The 19,335-nt window shown below is 41.9% G+C and overlaps 1 protein-coding gene across 5 annotated transcripts in view; it reads right to left on the bottom strand.

The window, feature by feature from the left end:
• Positions 1-379: 379 nt before the first annotated feature.
• The window catches only part of SLC39A11 (solute carrier family 39 member 11), a 564,681-nt gene continuing 545,725 nt past the window's right edge, over positions 380-19,335 (bottom strand). For all 5 annotated transcript variants that reach the window (XM_069076522.1, XM_069076526.1, XM_069076524.1 and 2 more), the window contains 3 exons: positions 11,550-11,648; positions 2,934-3,092; positions 380-2,389 (listed from right to left, as the gene is read on the bottom strand). In XM_069076522.1, the coding sequence (XP_068932623.1) occupies positions 2,311-2,389; positions 2,934-3,092; positions 11,550-11,648 (337 nt within the window). In that variant the 3' untranslated portion in view covers positions 380-2,310. The remainder of the gene's footprint in view (positions 2,390-2,933; positions 3,093-11,549; positions 11,649-19,335) is intronic.

Below are 19,335 nucleotides of genomic sequence, written 5' to 3'. Positions count from 1 at the left end.
CATGGAGTTTTCTCTGATGGACCTCACCCAATTCTGGTTGGTCTGCCTGTATCTCTTATATGCTTAATTAGTCCAATGTGGCTTTATAACTTTTGTCCTTATATGTTACTGCTGGAAGGGACCTTAGAGGTCATTTGGTTCATTTTACAGATGAGGAGACTGAGGCCCAGGAAAGGAAAATGACTTGTCCAAGGCCACACAGGTAATAATAAATGGCAGAGCCTTATCCAATGTATGTTCTCATATTTTACTTATATGCATTTTCTGTCTTCCCAAGTAGACCTGAGCTCCTTCTAACTCGCTTGTTCCATATTCTCTGAGTTAATTAAAAGACAAAAGTCATAGAAAGAAGGACTGAATATGTGGCAGAGACCATCTATTCCAACTCTTAATACCCCCTTTATTGAAATTAATCACAGTTACAAGGTCATGTCCATTGGAAACAGCATTTTGCAGAACTATACACAAAGTAAAAAACAAAACAAAAACAAGAACAAAACACCATCCACCAAACAAATTAATCTTGACCCAACACCCCCTTCTCCTCTCCAAGAGGCCTTCAGTTTGGGAACACAGAAATGGCCCAGGTTGAGGGCCAGCCTCAGAGTCTTGGATTTTTACAAAGCAGGGCAGTCTCTTGGACTTGGGAGTTGGGGGGCCATGGTGTGAGGTTGGCTGTGGTGGGGGTGTGGAGAGAACATTCAGAAACTGTCAACATTACACATGTAAACTTACAAAGTGGGAGCTGCCAATATGATGCCTGGGCACCCAACTGATGATCTGGTTCTCAGCTGAGCCTATCCAAAGTCATCTATGGAACCCATTCCTTTGGCTAAATACAACCACAGGTCTTGGAGAGAGTACTCTGGGGCATTCTCAAACCTTCTTCCCTTTACCACCCTCTGGCTGTGGGTGAATCAGACAAGCCTCATCACTCTTTGTCTGAAAACCTTTACCTGTGAGGGACAAGACTGGTTTCTGACCTGTTATAACAAGTCATTCTGCAGGTCGGAGATATTTCAAGAGCACAGTCTGTCTAATGTGTTTTTGGGAACTTGAAAACAACACAAAAAACCCCAAAACTCTTCCTTCTACAACAACCCTCATGAAAGCTGGCTTATTCAGTGTAGTGGCTTTGGGGTCAGGTTACAAAATTACCTCCTGGGGCTGATCTAATATGTGTGCATGGCAGGAATTCGGAAGGGAGAACAGAACAAAATTCCAAAAGGTTTTCCATAGCTGGCTCCAGTGGCCCCCTCACATTGGTCAAAAAAGGAATTTATGTTATAATAGGTCTCCAGTGTCTCAGCTTCAAAACTTGGGGGTTAGGTGGGGATGGATCAGGGACTTGGCAAATAGCATAGGTGAATAAGCTATTGAGACCACAACTCTCTTTGATTAGAATAACAGGTACTGCAGAAGTTGAAAACCAGGCAACTACTACCCCTTCCACTGCAGACCCCAAAGGATCACAGTCTGATCTGTTTTCTTTAACTTCAATAGCTCTTCTTGCTTTTTAAAAAGACAGAATACCTAGTCTCTTTTCCCTTTCATTAATTCCACTACCCTTAGAAAAGGTGGGGAAGGGTATGTACCAAGGTAGGAAACTTCTTGTTTTGGCCTTAGGAAGTAGGCCAAGTTGTCTAAGTGACATTCTAGTTCTGCTCCTGGTTGAATTCAGCATTGGAGGGTGGCATAAAAGCTCTTCAAGAACCCAGGATCGAAGATGGTGAAGATGTAGAAGGATAGAATGAAAGGCTACCTGGCCTCCCTCTTTTGAGTCCTTAATTGGGGGAGTGCCCAGGAACTCACCTCTTGGTTCACAGGGTACACCATTTCTGAGGGTTACCTTTGGGAGTCTCATCCATGCTAGAGGTACAAGTCCAAGGGGATGAAGATGAGATCATGTCCAACAAATGTGAGCAGAACCTTAGGCAAAGAGAAATCCTACACAAAAGCAGTCTACCTTTCTGATATGTTACTCACTGCCAACCCCAATGAGGGAAGAATCTTCTTAGTAGCTGAACAGAAATCCAGAATTCCAAGCCACCTTACAATTCCAACAACATCAACATTCCCCTCAAAATAAAAATAACAAGAATCACGTTGTAATTATGAGGCAATCAGATTAATGACTGGCTATATGGGATGCTAAGATGAATCATAGAAGGGAAGGAGAACAAGATTTAAAACCCAAATTAAAAAAGTAAAAATAAAAATCCACTTGAGAATTATGTTCCTGGTTCCACTGAAGTCAACTGCCACCTCCTTCCTTGTTCTGTCATGTTTAAGGCCGAAGATTCCTTGGCATTAGCCCAAGCCAACATCCAGTGACATCATCACCACAAATCCCAGGATGGAGGTCCAGGATGCTAGTTTCCCATTACCACTGGGAAGGGAAAGGATCAATTTTGAGAAGGTTTTGAATCTGAAAAGCAATCTTTCCTTTCCCCCATCTCCCACCATTCCAACAGAGCGATTTTTTCCCAAAGGCATGAGATAGTCCGGACTTGTGTGCTCTTTTTGCAGTCTCTCTCCCCTTTCCCTCAAATCCCTCAAACTAGTACTGGCCTTTTTCTCATTCCTAAATGTACTTCTTCAAGCTAATTTCACCCCCTTTTCTGCTCTGACTTCTCTTCATCCCCAGTTCCCCCATGAATTGCCAACAGAAAGAGAGTAAGTAGAAGAGAAAGGGTATTCCATTCTTTTGGTCTCACACTCAGTCTCTCATTAGGCTCACAGTCTGAGCCCTGGGCCCTTGCTTATTTGTATGACCTTTGGCCTTTTTCTCTTTATTTTACATCTCAAGTGGCCCCAAGAACACAGATTGAAGCTGGTATGAGAGCATGACAGGGTAGAGACGACAGAGAAGCAGAGAAGAATAGAAGTAGGAAGATGAAGAAATGGACAGAGGACAAGGTTGGTTTCCAAACCTGGTCTGGGCTTCAGGAATGATGTCATCAATGACTACATAGACCATGGCACCAGCTGCGAAGGCCAAAGCGTAAGGAAGGATGGGCTCAGCAAGGACCACCGAGAAAGCCCCAAAGATCCCAGCCACTGGCTCTACCATGCCGCTCAACTGGCCAAACCTGTGAGAAGAGAGAGACAAGATCCAGGCTGCTCAGGGCAGGCTGCAGACACCTGGCCCTTCCCTGTGCCACAGAGCCCCACTTGTGCCAGTGTCCTGTTGTTTCTCTCCGTGGGCCACTGGCCAGCACAGAAGGGCTGTGTGGGATCAGTGCATCAAGAAAGGCACCTAAGGTAAGAGTGGCTTCAGTTGAGAGGGACACACTGAATGAACCAAGTCAAGGATTTAGACTGAAGGAAAGAGGAAAAAAATCCTCTAAAGAGACAGCTTTATTTTACATCTTCTAAGAAACTCAAAAATACTTCATCATGACAGACTCCTTCATTCCCCATGGCTGCTTTGTTATAAAAAACAAAATTTTAAAATGCTTGGGGTTAAATCATTATTCTTTGACAAACACAAAGACTATATATATATATATATATATATATATATATATATATATATATATATATATATATATATAACTGTGTAAATAATGAAAGCAGCAAAATCCATAAAAAGCCATAGGCATCAAAACTGTTTAGAGGTGACCTGGGCAAATGGGACATTTTGGTAAGTACGTTATTAAAAATATTAACTCTGTACAATCTTTTCTTTAAAAAGTGTAAATAATGGGGCAGCTAGGTGGCACAGTGAATAGAGCACTGGCTCTGGAGTCAGGAGGAGTTCAAATCTGACCTCAGACACTTGACACTTAACTAGCTGTGTGACCTTGGGCAAGTCACTTAACCCCAACTGCCCTGTCTTCCACCCTCAAAAAAAAAAGAGTAAAAAATGGTGAGCAGAACCAGAACATTGTACACAGTAACAGCAACTGACTTTGTTAGACTTAGCTCTTCTCAGCAATGAAATGATCTAAGACAATTCCAAAAGACTCAACATGGAAAATGCTGTCTACATCCAGAGAAAAACACTATAGAATCTGAATGCAAATCGAAGCATACAATTTTCTTTCTTTCTTTTTTTTTTTATTGAAGCAATTGGGGTTAAGTAACTTGCTCAAGGTTACATGGCCAGTAGTTATTTCTGGGTGTGGTGCTAAGTATCTGAGCCCAGATTCGATCACCCAGGTCATCCCAACACTGGGGCCGGTGCTCTTACTCGCTTATCCACCTGGCCGCCCCTGCATACACTTTTCTTTCCTTTTTTTTTCCTTTCTCATAGTTTTTCCCTTTTGTTCAGATTCTTCTTTCATAACATGACTAATGTAGAAATATGTCTGATATGATTATACATGTATAGCCTGTATTAGATTACATGCTATCTTGGGGAGGGAGGAGAGGAAAGAAGGGGGGATGTAGAACTCAAAATCTTATAAATGTGAATGTTGAAAACTAAAAATAAATAAATATTTTTTAAAAAGTGTAAATAATGGAAACTTACAGGTTCAGGTACAGTTGTTTACAATAGAATCTAAGCTCTTTCAGGAATAAGATCCCCATTGTGGAGCAGAGGGCCTCAAACATGCCTAATAAATATTTGGATTCATTCTAAAAATTCTTAACGTATTAAATATCTGCATGTGTGTGGTTTTTTGTTTTTTGTTTTTGTGGATGGGGGAAGGCAAGGCAATTGGGGTCAAGTGACTTGCCCAAGGTCACACAGATAGTTTGTCAAGTGTCTGAGGTCACATTTGAACTCAGGTCCTCCTAACTCCAGGGCCAGTGCTCTATTCACTGCACCACCTAATTGCCCCAAATATTTGCATGTGTTGTTGGTTGCTAACAAAAACAAAAAAGGATGTTCCTTTTTTAAAAATCTAAAAGATACATTTCATTCTTCTCAGTAAGCCAGTCTGTTAAGTACTTTTTCCATTTCAACCTAAGACAGTTCCTTCCCTCTCTCATACCCAAATTTCAGAATGGCCTCAGAAAAGCCTAATTGGGAGTATCCAGTTTATAAGGGCATAGATTTGGAGTTGGAAGGGGATTTCAGATTTTTTTTTTCCAGATAAGGAAAGGGAAGCCCAGAGTGGTTAAGTGAGTTTTCTGAGGTCACACAGATTGTACAATTCCCATTTTTGTCTTTTGACTATTGTCCCTATCCTGCTCTTCCTTCATCCTACAGTTTCCCCTTGGAGGATTACAGGCTTTTCCTCTTTGTTTCCTCAGGGGTCCCTTTTGGTTCTTTTTGGTATCGATCTGTGATTTCATCAGTATGGGAGAACTCCTAGAGGAGAAATTTCTTCCACAGAGGCAAATAACTGTATGAGAGAATTGCCCAGGATGCTGAAAAGTTAAGTGACTTTCCATGTTCACACAGTCAGTATATGTGGACTTGCATGGAAGCCTTCCTGGCTCCCCACCAACCTTCTATCTGCCACCCAACCCTGCCTCTCTCAAGGGCAGTGAGGGGCACCACAGTGCACAGAGCCCTGGATCTGGAGTCAGGAAGACCTGAGTTCAAATTTGGCCTTAGACACTTAATAACTGTGTGACCTTGGGCAAGTCACTTCACTTCTGTCTGCCTCTCATCTGTAAAATGAAGATGATAATAGCACCTAACTCCTAGAGTTGTTGTGAAACTAAAATAAGATCATATTTACAAAGTGCTTTGCAAACCTCAAAGTACCATATACATGTCAGCTGGTATTATTGCTGTCTTTCTTCCTGGCAAAAAAGATTCATCCCCTGGTGGTCAATTTAAAGGTAGTGAGCCTCTCTGCCCTTATAGCAAGCTGGTCTTTGGACAGAAGATAAAGTCTGAGTTTTAATCCTTTCCAACTTGCCTTCAAGAACCTGTACTTTGCTGACGTAGCCTTTGAGAACTCTTCAATGCCACAAGGGAAATGGCATCTGAGTGGGTGCCCAAATTTCCCTAATCATGAATTCCCTTTTTATGTGACTATCTCAAGAGATGATGACTATCTCAAGAAGGGCAGAAGTTCCTGGGAATCGCCCAATGGTGTCACAACATGCCCTCTGCCTTGTGCCATGCAGGACACATCTAGGTGGGTGTTACTGCCGGGGCATTGATAACTTATGCCAAGGCCTGGACCTCAGAGATAAAGCGACACAGCTTGCAGACAATTCTGGGAGAGGAGTCAGGAGACTCCTAGTTTCATTGTTTCCTGGCTGTACACCATTTCTGGCAAGTCATACCACCTCTTTAGACTGCAGTCATCCCACCTGTAAAATGGGAGAGGGTTGGTTTGAGCCAGCTCTAGTTCTCAAACTGTAATGAGAGTAGGTTGAGGCTGTAATCTTTTCCTCTCCCCAGCTCTGTGGAAGATTTTGGTTATCTGGTTACATGAGGCTGTAAGCACTGAGATGGTGCTGATTTTTACTACAGGAACACTTCTAGGAAGAGAGTTCTCCCTGTCCTGGCTTTGACCTCTGATTTCTCCTCCATACCCTTGAAACAGCAACCCTGCTGTCCCGTGGTTTACAGAGAGTTCATACCCTTGGCTTTTACACTTGAGCCCAGACAAGAGGAAGGGAAAAAATACTGGAGCTTAAGGTCTGGAAGCTGACCACAATCCTTAGCTTCCTTCTTTCATAATGTGGCTTCACTATTCAGGGATGACTTCCAGTGCTCCCAATTCAACTCAGTTCAACAAGTTAAGTACCTACTATGTGCCAGGAACTGTGCTACACATGAGGAATTCAAAGACAGAAATGAAAACAGCACTGCCTTTGTGGAGGTTATATTCTATTGGGAGGAAACAATATGTATGCAGGCATTGTTTCCTTTTCCCCTAAATTCACCATCTCCTAAAGCCTACTGAGCAGGGATGGGGAACCTGCAGCCTTGAGGCCACATGCGTCATTTTATTAAGGGGATTTGTTCTAGCAAGTTTGGATTCAGTCTGAGAGCCGCACTTGAGGACCTAGAGGGCCATGTGTGGCCTCAAGGCCGCAGGCTCCCCACCGCTGCAAGTGCTCTGGAAAGAAAAGAGTGCCCTAAAAAGTCAAGAAATCCTTAACAGGGGAAAGAAATAAGACAAATGTAGTCTCACAGAAAAAGCCCTTAGCTGGAAGGTCATGAGACCTGGGCTCCAGTCTTGTTAAGTTCTATGACCAGCCAAGTCAAGAAGTATTTATTTAACACTTATAATGTCAGTCAGATACTATTTTAAGGAGTCCTGGAGAGACAACTGATCTAGAGAACAGATTGAGGAGAAATGATATAAAAATAGTTGGTCTGCCTGAAAATTATGATGAAAAAAGAAATCTTAAAATAACATTTCAAGTAATTATCAAGGAAAATTGTCCTGAAGTTCTAGAATAAGAAGGCAAAGAAAAAAATTGAAAAAATCCACTGATCCCCATCAGAAAGAGATCCTAGGAGGAAGACTTACAGGACTATCATAGCCAAGTTTCAAAGCTCCCAGGTTAAAGAGAAAATATTGGAAACAACAAGAAAAAAAATTTAAATATCATGGAGCTACAATAAAGATTACACAAGACCTAGCAGCTGCTACATTGAAGAACCAGAGGTCTTGGAATCCTATATTTTGTAGAGCAAAAAAGCTGGGGTGATGACCAATAGTAACTTACCCAGCAAAGTTAAATATAATCCTGAATAAAAAAAAAAATAAACTGAAAGACTTTCAGGTATTTGTGATTAAAAAAAAAAGCAGAACTTAAGGGAAAATTCGATATATAAGATCCAGGAGAAATATAAGGTAAACATTAAGGTACAATTATAAGGGACTCAAGAAGGTTAATTTGTTTACTTCTTATAAATGAAAATATTACCAGCTTTTTTTTATGACTGTCATTTATATTTGGGTAGTTTGAAAGAAAGGCTTGGGCTGAGCTGAGTATGATGGGGCAATTCTAAAAAAAAAACTGTTGGGAGAGATAAAAAGGAGCAATTATATCATACAAATGAGGCAAAAAAGGAAACATTGACACAGAAGAAGCTAGTAGGGGGGAGGGTGGGTAGTGCTCAAACCTTACTCTCATTGGGAATGGGTTAAAGAGGAAACATACATATATATGCATATATATGTGCCTATGTATATGTATATATGTATACACATATATGTACATATGTGTATATATAAATAAAATGACAATTTTACATTAAGTAATGCCATTCCAATCAAATTACTAAAAAAAAAGATATTACTGAGTTAGAAAAGATAATAATAAAGTTCATTTTAGAAGAACAAATGGTCAGGAACTTCAAAGAAACCAGGGGAAAAAAAGATGTAAAGGAAGCAGATTCAATAGTATCTGATCTTGAAATATAGTATAAGGTGAGACTATTGTTGAAATGTAAAATGGATAATTCTGATTATTTTAAATTAAAATTTTCTTGTATAAATAAAACCTTTACAGTCAAGAAGAGAAGGAATGCAGAAAATTCAGGGAAAAAACTTTCACAGACATTCTCTTAGATAGAATGTGTTTAGGTTAGAATATTGCTGTGGTGTAGGAAATGATGAGCTGGTTGATTTAGAAAAACATGGAAAGATTTGGACTTATATATAACTATGTCTATATGTGTGCTTAATTGTAACCTTCTTTGGGAAGGAGGTAGGGAAAAAATAAAGTAAAAAGTGCACAGCAGAGAACAAAAGAAAACCTACACGGAAGCAAAGAAAAGCTGGACAGCTTTGAAAACAATGTGTAATATTTTATACAGATTTTCTTGAAATAGAAATTTATTGCTCTACATTGAATCCTCTCTTATGTTCTACAGTAAAGACAGAAATTTTCTTTATTTTCATATTTTGTGCCTAAATTTAAAAAATAAATTCTAAAAGAAAAAAAAAAGCATTTATTAAATGCCTACCATGTTCCAGGCACTGGGTTAAGTGATGCGGAAGGTAAGATTTGAGCTGACTTTTGAAGGAATCTAGGTGTTGGAGGTGAAGAAACAAAGTATTCGGGATATTAATGAATGCCACTTCAGCTAGTGAAAAAGTACAAAGTTGTGAGATGAGTGTTTAGCACAGTGCCTGGAACACAGTAGGTACTTAAAAACGTTGACTGTCATGTTCAAGTCACTGGCTTGTTGGATGTGTAGAGGGGGAGGCAAGTGTGAGAAGAATGGAAAGACAGGAAATGGCCAAGTGAGAAGGTCTTTAGATGCCCATCAGAAGATTTTCTAATTGATCCTAGAAATATAGTGCAGAATTTACTGAAGATGGTATGTGTGTGTGTGTGTGTGTATTTTTCTGGGATTTAGCTCACTTTTACAGATTCCTATACATAAAACAGGAACAATCCCCCTCCCCAAGCATTGAAGCTGTGAGTAGGCAATGAGCAATAGATTATAAAGCACAATAAGAAAAATGGGAAAGCTTTTTGCAAGTTTTAGGTACGAGACCCTTGGTTATTGGGATCATTATGAACCTGATTTACTCTGGAAAGATAAGAATCCTCTTCGATTTTTTGACTTCATCAGCATGGGAAGCTCCCACGGAGGGAAGTGCTTTTACCAGCCTATGGATTAACAGATAAGGCCCTGGGCATTGCCTAAAGCATGCAGTTTAGTGACTGGTCCAGGCTCACAAAGCTGGTGAGTCTCTGAGGTATAACTTGCATCCAGATGTTTCTGACTTTGAAGCCTGGAACACTTTCATGACTTTGCAGTAGTCTTCAAATCAAAATGTGCTTCTAATTTAGAAGGTGAGAGATTAGCTGTTTTCTGTTTCCCTAGAGTATTGGCCTTGAAAATATTGCTTACTGCCTGTGTGACCATGGACAAATAGCTACCCATCTTTGGTCCTCAGTTTCCTTATCTGTAAAATGAGGTTGTTGGACTAGATGTTCTCTAAGGTATATTTCAGTCTAAAATGTAGGCTTAAGTTATTGTAGATTTAGACATAAGAAAGAAAATCCTGATAGGAAGGTTACCAGAATGGTACCATTGTTTTTTTCTTTCTAATAGACTCCATATATAGTATATACATCCATGGATACAGGTGGAAGCAAGGAGGTGAGCCAGGTGATTTCTCAATATTCCTTCTAGTCCTTAGAATATGGCATTCATTTACTCTGACCATCTGTGTGTAGCCCTACTTTTGTGGGTTCCTCACCTGGATGGTGTTGCTATGGAGATTAAAGACTCAAGCATATGTTATTCCAGAATCTACCAGTTGGTGACGGGTATTGGAGTGTAGCTTTTTGGGACTGTTTTTAGAGGCTGTGGGGAAAGAGATGTTGGAAGATGGGAAAAGCAACCTTCCTGCTAATCTGACCAAGAGGGAAAAAGTGCAGGCACAGGGAAGTAGACATACCCCCTCTGCTGGCTCACTCCCCTGGCCCTTCCTCTGTGACCTGGTGAGCTCCAGGTACAGACAGTGGACCTGACTAGGAGCTAAGAATGAATCTTCCTACTCATCCCCGAGAGAGAGAGAGAGAGAGAGAGAGAGAGAGAGAGAGAGAGAGAGAGAGAGAGAGAGAGAGAGAGAGAGTGTGGTGTGTCTGTGTGTGTGTGTGTGATCAGACTACAGGGCAGTCAGTGGGAACTTGGAGTTTCCCTTCACTTGTTTATCAAAGACAGGTTACCTCAGAGCTTGTCTCTCTACTAAACTGGTGGAAGATTTCTTCTCCCTTTGGGAGACAGATAAACTCAGAAGGACAACAAAGTTCCATGTTACCAGCTACTAACATGAGCTTTCTTCTTCTTCATATTAAAATAAATTATTCCCCTCATTGCTCACTGCCATTTCCTACTATCCCTAGTCCCCAACACACCCCCTTTACTTTTAACAAAAAATGGTAACTGCTATATTCTTGTCTGGTCATTAATGCTGGCTCAGGTAGAGATTAGGGAGAGGTTTGATCTCTGGAGAAGCAGAGGAGATACTTTCCAGCTTCAGCAAGTTAAGGGAGGAAAGAGCTGGGGATAGGGTAGGGTTAGAGTTGGAGTTGTCTCCATTTAAAAGTATCAAATGCATGTACGGTTGGGGGAACATTGAACTCACACCCCTGGGCAAGTGCTAGTTTCTATAGTCAGGGGAGTCTATAAACAGAATGAATAATAACACTTGTACACATACACACATCTCTAGACCTACAACAGATAAGCTTTGGAAGCAAAAGGGAACCAACAGGGAAAAGGTAACTGTGCTACCCATGGGGCACCTACCTACTACACCTCCAGCTATAGGGGAAACATGCCTTACGTGCCTTGCAGGTAAGGGGGATCTAAGTTTCAGTTGGGGCTCCAGCATTCAACCTTCTGCCACTTTACTTTAAATGTGCCGTTTACTGGCACATTTTAAAGGGAAATACATATCCCTCTGAAACCCTACAGTGGGGACCTTTCCCATTCAAAGTGATAAACATATTGTTTCTCAGTCTAAAGCAGCAGGAGGTGCAGAACATGGGGGTGGGGGGTTCAGAAGAGAAGAGAGGAAGAAGAAAGTTCATGCTTCCATATAAGAAGGTGCTTTTAGGTTATTCACACCCAAATAATGATCCAAATCAGTGGTTGCTGATTTGATCCAGTCCCATGGCAGATACAGTCCCTGTCCTTTGGGAGTGAACATTACCAGAAGGCTCTCCAGGTTGAGAATCCAGCACCACGAAGCGGGAGGCTGACAGCCAGACCCTCAGGGAAATTCTGGATCCCAATTCCAACAGCCAGATTCCTAAAAGACCAAGAAAACACATAAGGCTTGTGGTTAAGGACCATGATCCTCAGGAAGAACCACCTCAAATGGAATATGAAGACAAACAGTGCTGGCAAAAATCCACATGGGGCCTCTCAGATGTCACTTACCTGGTTAGAGATAGAGATTTATATTGTCTATGTTGGTGGTGGTAACAAAGGTGGGGGAGGGTTGGCACTGTCTTCTCATACACAAAATAGTTAACTATAGCTACTTTAAGAAAAGCACAGTGTCCAGAATGAGGAAGGTTATCATTCCATTATAATGTGCCCTGGTCAGACTGACCAATCAATCAATAAACATTTATTAGGTGCCTACTGTATGCCAGGCACTGTGCGAAGCACATTATGTTTCATTCTAAGCATCATATTTTAGAAAAGCTATGGACAAATTGGTGCGCCTTCAGGGAACAAAAAAAGGACTGAAATTATATTGTTGCAGGACCATTTGAAGGAGCCAGGGGAGCCTCAGAGATCATCTCATCCAAACCCTTCATGCTCAAGGCCATAACTGGCAGAACCAGCCCTCAAACCTCGGTCTTCTCACTCCTAATCAAGTGTTCTTTTCTCTCTGTGTACTCCCTTCTTATTGCACCAGCCCAAAGAACACCCTGAAAAAACATGATAGTCATCTTCAAGCATCTGACGTTTCTATCACGTAAAAGAAAGATCAGACCTACTTTACTTGGCTCCAGGGGACAGTCCCGAGCAACAATAGGCGACATTATAGGGAGAAGAATTAATTGTGATTGTTAGAAAAAAAAACTGCTTAAATATGGAAAGGACTGCTTTTTCTCCTTTTTCCACAGTTGGAGGCTCTTAATTAGAGAATAAATGACTGCCAGACTTGTGGTAAAAGGGATTCCTCCTCAGGTGTGGATTGGATTAGATGTCTTTTTTGGTCATGTTCAACTCTGGAAGGATGTGCCACGGCACATGAACTTATTATAGGTTTTGCACGGCATGTCATAACAAATTGGATGTTATGTTATTGCAGATAAAAGAAAATTTATTGATAATTTTGTTTAATATAAATTTTACTTGGCCCATGTGATAAATACAGTAACCAATCAATCAACAAGCATTTATTAATTAATTTACAATGTGTCAAACACCATGTTAAGCACTGGAAATAAAAAGCAAAACCAGTCTCTGCCTTCAAGGAATTTACATTCAAGTGGAGGAGAGGAGACTGTAGTTGGGGTGGGGTGGGGGTTATTCAGCATCGCTAGGATGGGTAGAGTAATAAGGAGTTGGAATACTGTAACCTGGGGAATGCGCCCATTGTTAGTGAATGTGGAGAGGTTGGATTAGGAAAGGTGACTAGAGAGAATGGGATGGATTCAAAAGATGAAATTGTGGAGGCAGAATGGACTGGGGTTGACACCTGACTGGATGTGGGAGAGGGCTGAGCCAGAAGTCAGTCAGAGAGGATGCTGAGGTACTGAACCTTGGTGATTTAGGAGGAAGATCGGATCAACAATAAAAAGAAGGAAGTTAAGACACTGGGGAGCAGATTTTAGGAGGGAAATGTTAGTGATTTCAGTTTGGGATATGTTTAATTTGGAGTCCCAAAGGGAAATCTGGGTGAAGATGTCCAGCAGACCTCAGGGAGAATCAGCTGCATAGATATGATGAGGGAGTAGATAAAGATAGCCAAGGGAGAGTTGAAAAGAAAAGAGTTAAGGAAATATCCTAGGGGACACTCATCATGGAGGAGGTGGAGATGGAAAAGGAGAATTCAGATATGTGGGAGGAGAAGCTGGAGAAGAGAGATTATCACCAAGAAGGGTGTAGTCAAACAGTGTCAGAGAAAGGCCCAGGAGGGAAAGAACTGGGAAATAATTAAAAAAAAAAAAAGGCCATTGGATTTGGCAATTAAGAGGAAACTGGAAATACTTTGGAGAGACAAGTTTTAGTAGATGGTGAGGAAGAATAGCCAGATTTTGTGGGATTGTAGATGGAGTTAGAGAAATAAAAGTAGTGGGGAAAAAAAAAAAAGATGTACTATAATAGCTTAAAGAGGGAGGCAAGATCAAGGGACCTTCCTTCTTCCCTCCCTCCTTCCTCTTTTCTCCTTCTCTCCTTCCTTCTTCTCTTTCTTTCATAAGTGGAAGGAGCCAGGAGAAAGTTAGGGATGAAAGATATGAAGATGAAAAAAAAGGAATAAATATATAAAACCTCATAATTAGGGAGAACTCTTGGCTAGGACTTCTGCACATTCTCCCTCCACTATGCCATGGGAAAATGGTCATATTATTTTTTTTGTCTTTATTAATTTGTTTGGTTACTTTTAGTTTACAAGATTCAGTTCCACAATCCCCTTAAGTTTCAAATTCCGCCCCCCTCCCCCATGCATGGCAGCACGCAATCAAGTACAGGATCTGCAAATACTTTCACATTAGACATTAGTCAGGTTGTAAAGAAGGATTATACCAATGGAATGAACAATGGGAAAAAGGAAACAAAACCAAACGAAAAAGAAAGAGAGAAGGTAGTTTGCTTCAATCTGCATTCACACTCTTGTAGTTCCTTCTCTGAATGTAGATTATCTCTTTCCATCATGAGTTTTTTGGAGCTGTCTGATAACCTTGCCTTGCTGAGAAGAGCCCAGTCTATCAAAGTTGTTCATCAAACATACGCTGTGTCTGTAATTGTGTGCAAATTTCTCCTAGTTCTGCTCTTCTCACTCAACATCAGTTTGTATAAGACTCTCCAGGTAAATATGAAGTCTGTCTGCTCCTCATTTCTTGTAACACAACAGTATTCCGTTACATTCATATACTACAACTTGTTCAGCCATTCCCCAGTTGATGGACATCCCTTTAATTTCCAATTCTTTGCCACCACAAAAAGAGCTGCTATAAATATTTTTGTATATACAGGTCTTCCTTCCACTTCTATGATCTCTTTGGGATACCCTAGAATGGTATTGCTGGGTCAAAGGGTATGCAGTTATTTATAGCCCTTTGGGCATAATTCCAGATTTCTCTTCAGAATGGTTGAATCAGTTCACAACTCCTTAGAGTTCCAATTTTTCCACATCCTCTCCAGCATTTGTTGTTTTCTTATTTTGTCATCTTAGCCAATCTGACTGTGAGATGTGGTACCTCAGAGTTGTTTTGATTTGTATTGATTAGAGAATCAATAATGATTCAGAGCATTTTTTCATATACTTATAGATGTCTTTAATTTCTTCCTCTGAAAACTGCCTGTTCATATCCTTTGACCATTTATCTATTGGGGAATGACTTGTATTCTTATAGATCTGACTAAATTCTCTGTATATTTTAGAAATGAGGCCTTTATCAGAGACACTGGTTGTAAAAATTCTTTCCCAATTTTCCACTTCCCTCTTAATCTTGGTTACATTGGCTTTGTTTGTACAGAAACTTTTCAATTTAATGTAATCAAAATTATCCATTTTGCATTTTATAATGCTCTCTAACTCTTGTTTGGTCATAAAATCTTCCCTTCTCCATAAATCTGACAGGTAAACTATTCCTTGCTTTCCCAGATTGCTTACAGTATCAGCCTTTATACCTATATCGTGCACCCATTTAAACTTGATTTTGGTATACGGTGTTAGCTATTGGTCTATGCCCAGTTTCTGCCATACTATATTCTAGTTTTCTCAGCAGTTTTTGTCCATATAATGAGTTCTTACCCCCAAAACTGGGGTCTTTGGGTTTATCAAACAGTAGACTACTATAGTCATTGACTGCTGAAATGGTCATATTCTTTACTGACAGGGGACTGTGGCTCAGAGATGTTGCCCCAGGTCACACAGCCTATCAGAGGTGAAACCTCTTATTTCAAGATTCTATCTCTGATGCTATTAACTGACTACAAGCTTCTACAAGGCAGGCTCTATGAGCGTCTTTTCCACAGCCGGCCCAGGAGTCACCAGGCCAACTAGCATCACAGAAACCCCATTCTTCCCATTCTTCCAGCCCCTGCCTTATCTCTGGCAGAACTCTATCCATACCTCTGCCCTGCCCTGAGCTAGGCCAGTGTGTTTTGCAGCCTGACTAGGTGGCACTCCCTCTGAGTGCCACTGCATCAGATGAGGTCTCTTTCCAGAGGGTCCTGCCTGCCTGTGCTGGGGCTGGGCTGAAGCCATACCCCTTCTACCCTGTTTCATCTGCTGCTCTGTATAATGCTCTTGAGCTTTCTATTTATGGGGGTGTCTCATCTCCCCAAGGAGACTCTAAGTTTCCCAAGGGCTGAAGTCACACATTTCTCCTATTCCTTTTCTCTGCCCTCTTTTTTTTCCTTTCTTACCATCACCTCCCCCTTCCATCTCAACTTTACCCCCAAGGCTTCACATAAGGTCCTAGCACCTAGCTATGCCCAATGAATATTTCATTGTCCTGCTAAATATGGATCTGTTGTATATTAACTAGATGGTAAGTAACTCAATGGCAGGGCCAAATCATTTCTATATCCTAAAGCCCTCTCCATTTCATCAGATTTGTGTGGGGCCATCATTCAGAGTCATTGATGAGGGTACAGACAGTTACCTCACTATCTTTCCCCCTCTGCTTCCCCTTTCCCCCCAACTCACTATATACTTCAGAAGAGAAAAGGAAAATACACTCATAGGGTATTAGAGCAGCTAGGTGGTACAGTGGATGGACTATCAGGTTGGAAGATCTGAGTTCACTTACTGGTTATGTGACCCTGGGTAAGTCATTTACTTCCTGCCTCAGTCTCCCCAGCTATACAATGAGACAATAATACTACTACTATGTATTTCACAGAATTGTTATGAGCATCAAATCAGATAGCTCGTGAAAAGGGCTTTATAAACCTCACAGAGCTATAAAATACTGTGCTATTATTATAATTACGGATGCAGAAAAAAAATACTTGAGTGTTGTTACAGGGGATGCAGAGTCTGGGAGTGGTCAGAATTCAGCCAGGGTAACAAGCCTTGAGCAGGGTCTTGAAAAGGTTAGGGAACTGAATGCCAGGGAGGGTGGCTGGAAAATGCCACATGAAGGGATAAACAGGTGGTACTGGGGCTGGAGCAGAGGTAACAGCATGAGCAGAGCTTTAGCTTGCCTGTACACAGCCCACCCTAGGCTCCCACATGCCCTCCCCACACTCCAGCTGCTTCTCTTTGCTGGCAGCTCTTAACTCAGCTGTGTGTACTACCTGCCAGAGTCCTAGAGCAAGCCAGGCCAGGGAGCTGTCTCCTCCTTGGTTCTTTCACAAGGCTGTGGGAGGGAGTGGAGGATTTTCCCAACAGTGACAGGGATGAAAATCCAAACGGTATTGAAAAGCAAGGGAAAAAGACATCCCTTTTAGAACACAGTGAAGCTGCTGTCTCTGTGTTGTTTTTTCCTTTCCAAGCAGTAGCACAAAGACACTATTACTAGTCTGGAGCACTCCAAATTAATGGGAGGCAGAGGCAAGTGTGAATGAAGGGGTTCTTTAAGAAAAACCACCAGTTCCCCCTCCTTCCCCCCTCACCCCCCAGCACTGGCCCCAGTGACAAGCCAGGCCCCACCATGACCCTTCACCCCCTGGCCTGGCTTGCAGTAACAAGGAGATCCTGTGAGAAATGCCAGGAAGGGGCCAGCAGGACAGAAAGAGCTGGGGAGGAAGGAGAGAGAGAAGCAGGGAAGAAGGGAAAGGAGGGAACAGATGGGAGGGGGAAGGGGAGACAGAATGGTGGGAGCAGGAGGGGCAGGAGGCAGAATGGTTATAGCTGTTTTGGAAGCTTCTGAGCAAGTAAAATGCGTCAGGGGGCAAAGGCATCCTAGGGGAGGTGAGCTAGGTGTCTGGGAACAAGTTCTTATCTCTGCAGAGCCATTAGATTTGGTCCAGAGGGAATACACCTTCCTTTTATTCCCTCTGGAGTAACTGAAGAGAAAGAACTCAAAGGACCCCTCCAACTCCCCCCCGCCCCCGCCCCCAAAGGGTACGCTAGATAAACCCGGGGCCCTTCCTTTTGGCTACTTTCCACCCAGGCCCAATTATGTTCCCTCAAAAAGGAGGTTAGTGGGAGGGGGAAGGGGACAGATGCTTTCCCAAATCACAAAACCCAAAACACCTTCCTTATTTGTTCTATATGCTTTTTCCTATTTTGTTTTATGGGAGGGGAGGCAATACCATTAGACTAACCTTCCTAATTATGTAGGCAATTAAAAATTAATTTATATTTTCCAGGAACATAATATAACACTGATTTCCTGGGGACCTGGGGGATTGGTGGGAGGGAAGGCAGAGTATGACATTCTAGGTGGCAGAAGAAAGAAGCCTGAACAACACAGAAAACGGAAATGGAACATGGAAAACTTTAGTTGATTTTTAAAGATTCAATTTATACTTCTGATTGGCTAACCCAGGGGTCCCACTCTAGAAGCCCCTATGTATGAACGAGCCCTTCTGTCTCGGCTCCTTTCCAATACAGTCCCCCATCGCCCCTTTCCCTCTAAGATACCATCGGACCTCAGGCCCCCTTGGGGCAGCTCATTTTCTGCCTAGCCCGGTTCAAGGACCCTGGGAGCTGAGAGGCAGAGGTGCAGGGAGGGAGGGGAAGGGGGGGAAGTGTTGCTCTCTTTCCTTAAAGGGACAAGGGACAGCTAATAGACAATTTGCTCTCTGTCTGGGGAAGGACACAAAGGAACAATTCAGGCTGTTTAGTACCAGGCAGCAGCAGCAACTGGAATCAGGGGAGATGAGGGAGTGAAGACTGAGGGAAGGCCATAGGTTTACTCACAAATATTGACTCTGAGAACTTCCACTGGCAACGAAACTCTAATAGACAGAGAAGCCAGAGTTAGTAAGCTGTTATGTGCCAAGGAGAGATGAATAGGAAAAATGGTTCCCATTCATGGGAACCAGTTATCCAAATTAGTTCCAGGTATGGAATTGGCAGACTTGGGGTGAGTGGGTCTGAACTGTGGGGTCTGGCACTATGGCTTTGCTTCCCAACACTGACAGGTACTGTGGTGTCATGAAGAGGGGGCTGAATTTGGAGTCTGGAAGACCTAGGCTCCAATGTAGCCCCTGACATAAATGGTGTGACTTTGGGGAAGTCACCTGCCCTTGTTTGGACTTGCTCTCACCCATAAAAAAGAGAAGAGGATCCCCATGACTGCAGCAGTTTAGCGGCAGACAGATGGCTTGGGCTTTTCCTTACCATTTGTTCTATACCAGGGATGGGGAACCTGCGACCTTGAGGCCACTTCACAGAACAAATTCCCTTAATAAAAGGATTTGTTCTGTAAAACCTGGACTCAGCCAAAAGGCCACACCCAAGGACCTAGAATACCACATGAAGCCTGAAGACTGCAGGTTCCCCACCCCTGTTCTATACTAAGACCTGCTTTAGACTATGTTGATTTTTTTTCCTGATATGAAATAATTTTGTCTGATCCTTCTCAGAGATACTATTAATCCCAAAATACAGGGTCTTGCAAAGGGGAAAAAAAACTACATCCATGGGCCTAAATTTCTCTCTTTTTACTTTAAGAGATCTGCAAGATCAAAGCATACTATTTTCACTTTTTTGTTTTTTTCTTTCTTGTGGTTTTTCCTTTTTGTTCTGATTATTCTTTCACAACATGACTAATGTGGAAATATGGTCGATATAATTATTTATGTATGGCCCATACTGGACTGCTTGCTGTCTTGGGGAAGGGGAAGGGGACGGA

The sequence above is a fragment of the Petaurus breviceps genome, unplaced genomic scaffold (genome assembly GCF_028583685.1).
Source record: "Petaurus breviceps papuanus isolate PSGF00001 unplaced genomic scaffold, PetGlider_PUasm1.0 90925, whole genome shotgun sequence".
Lineage (NCBI taxonomy): Eukaryota > Metazoa > Chordata > Mammalia > Diprotodontia > Petauridae > Petaurus > Petaurus breviceps.
This window is presented reverse-complemented; position numbering and strand designations above follow the sequence as displayed.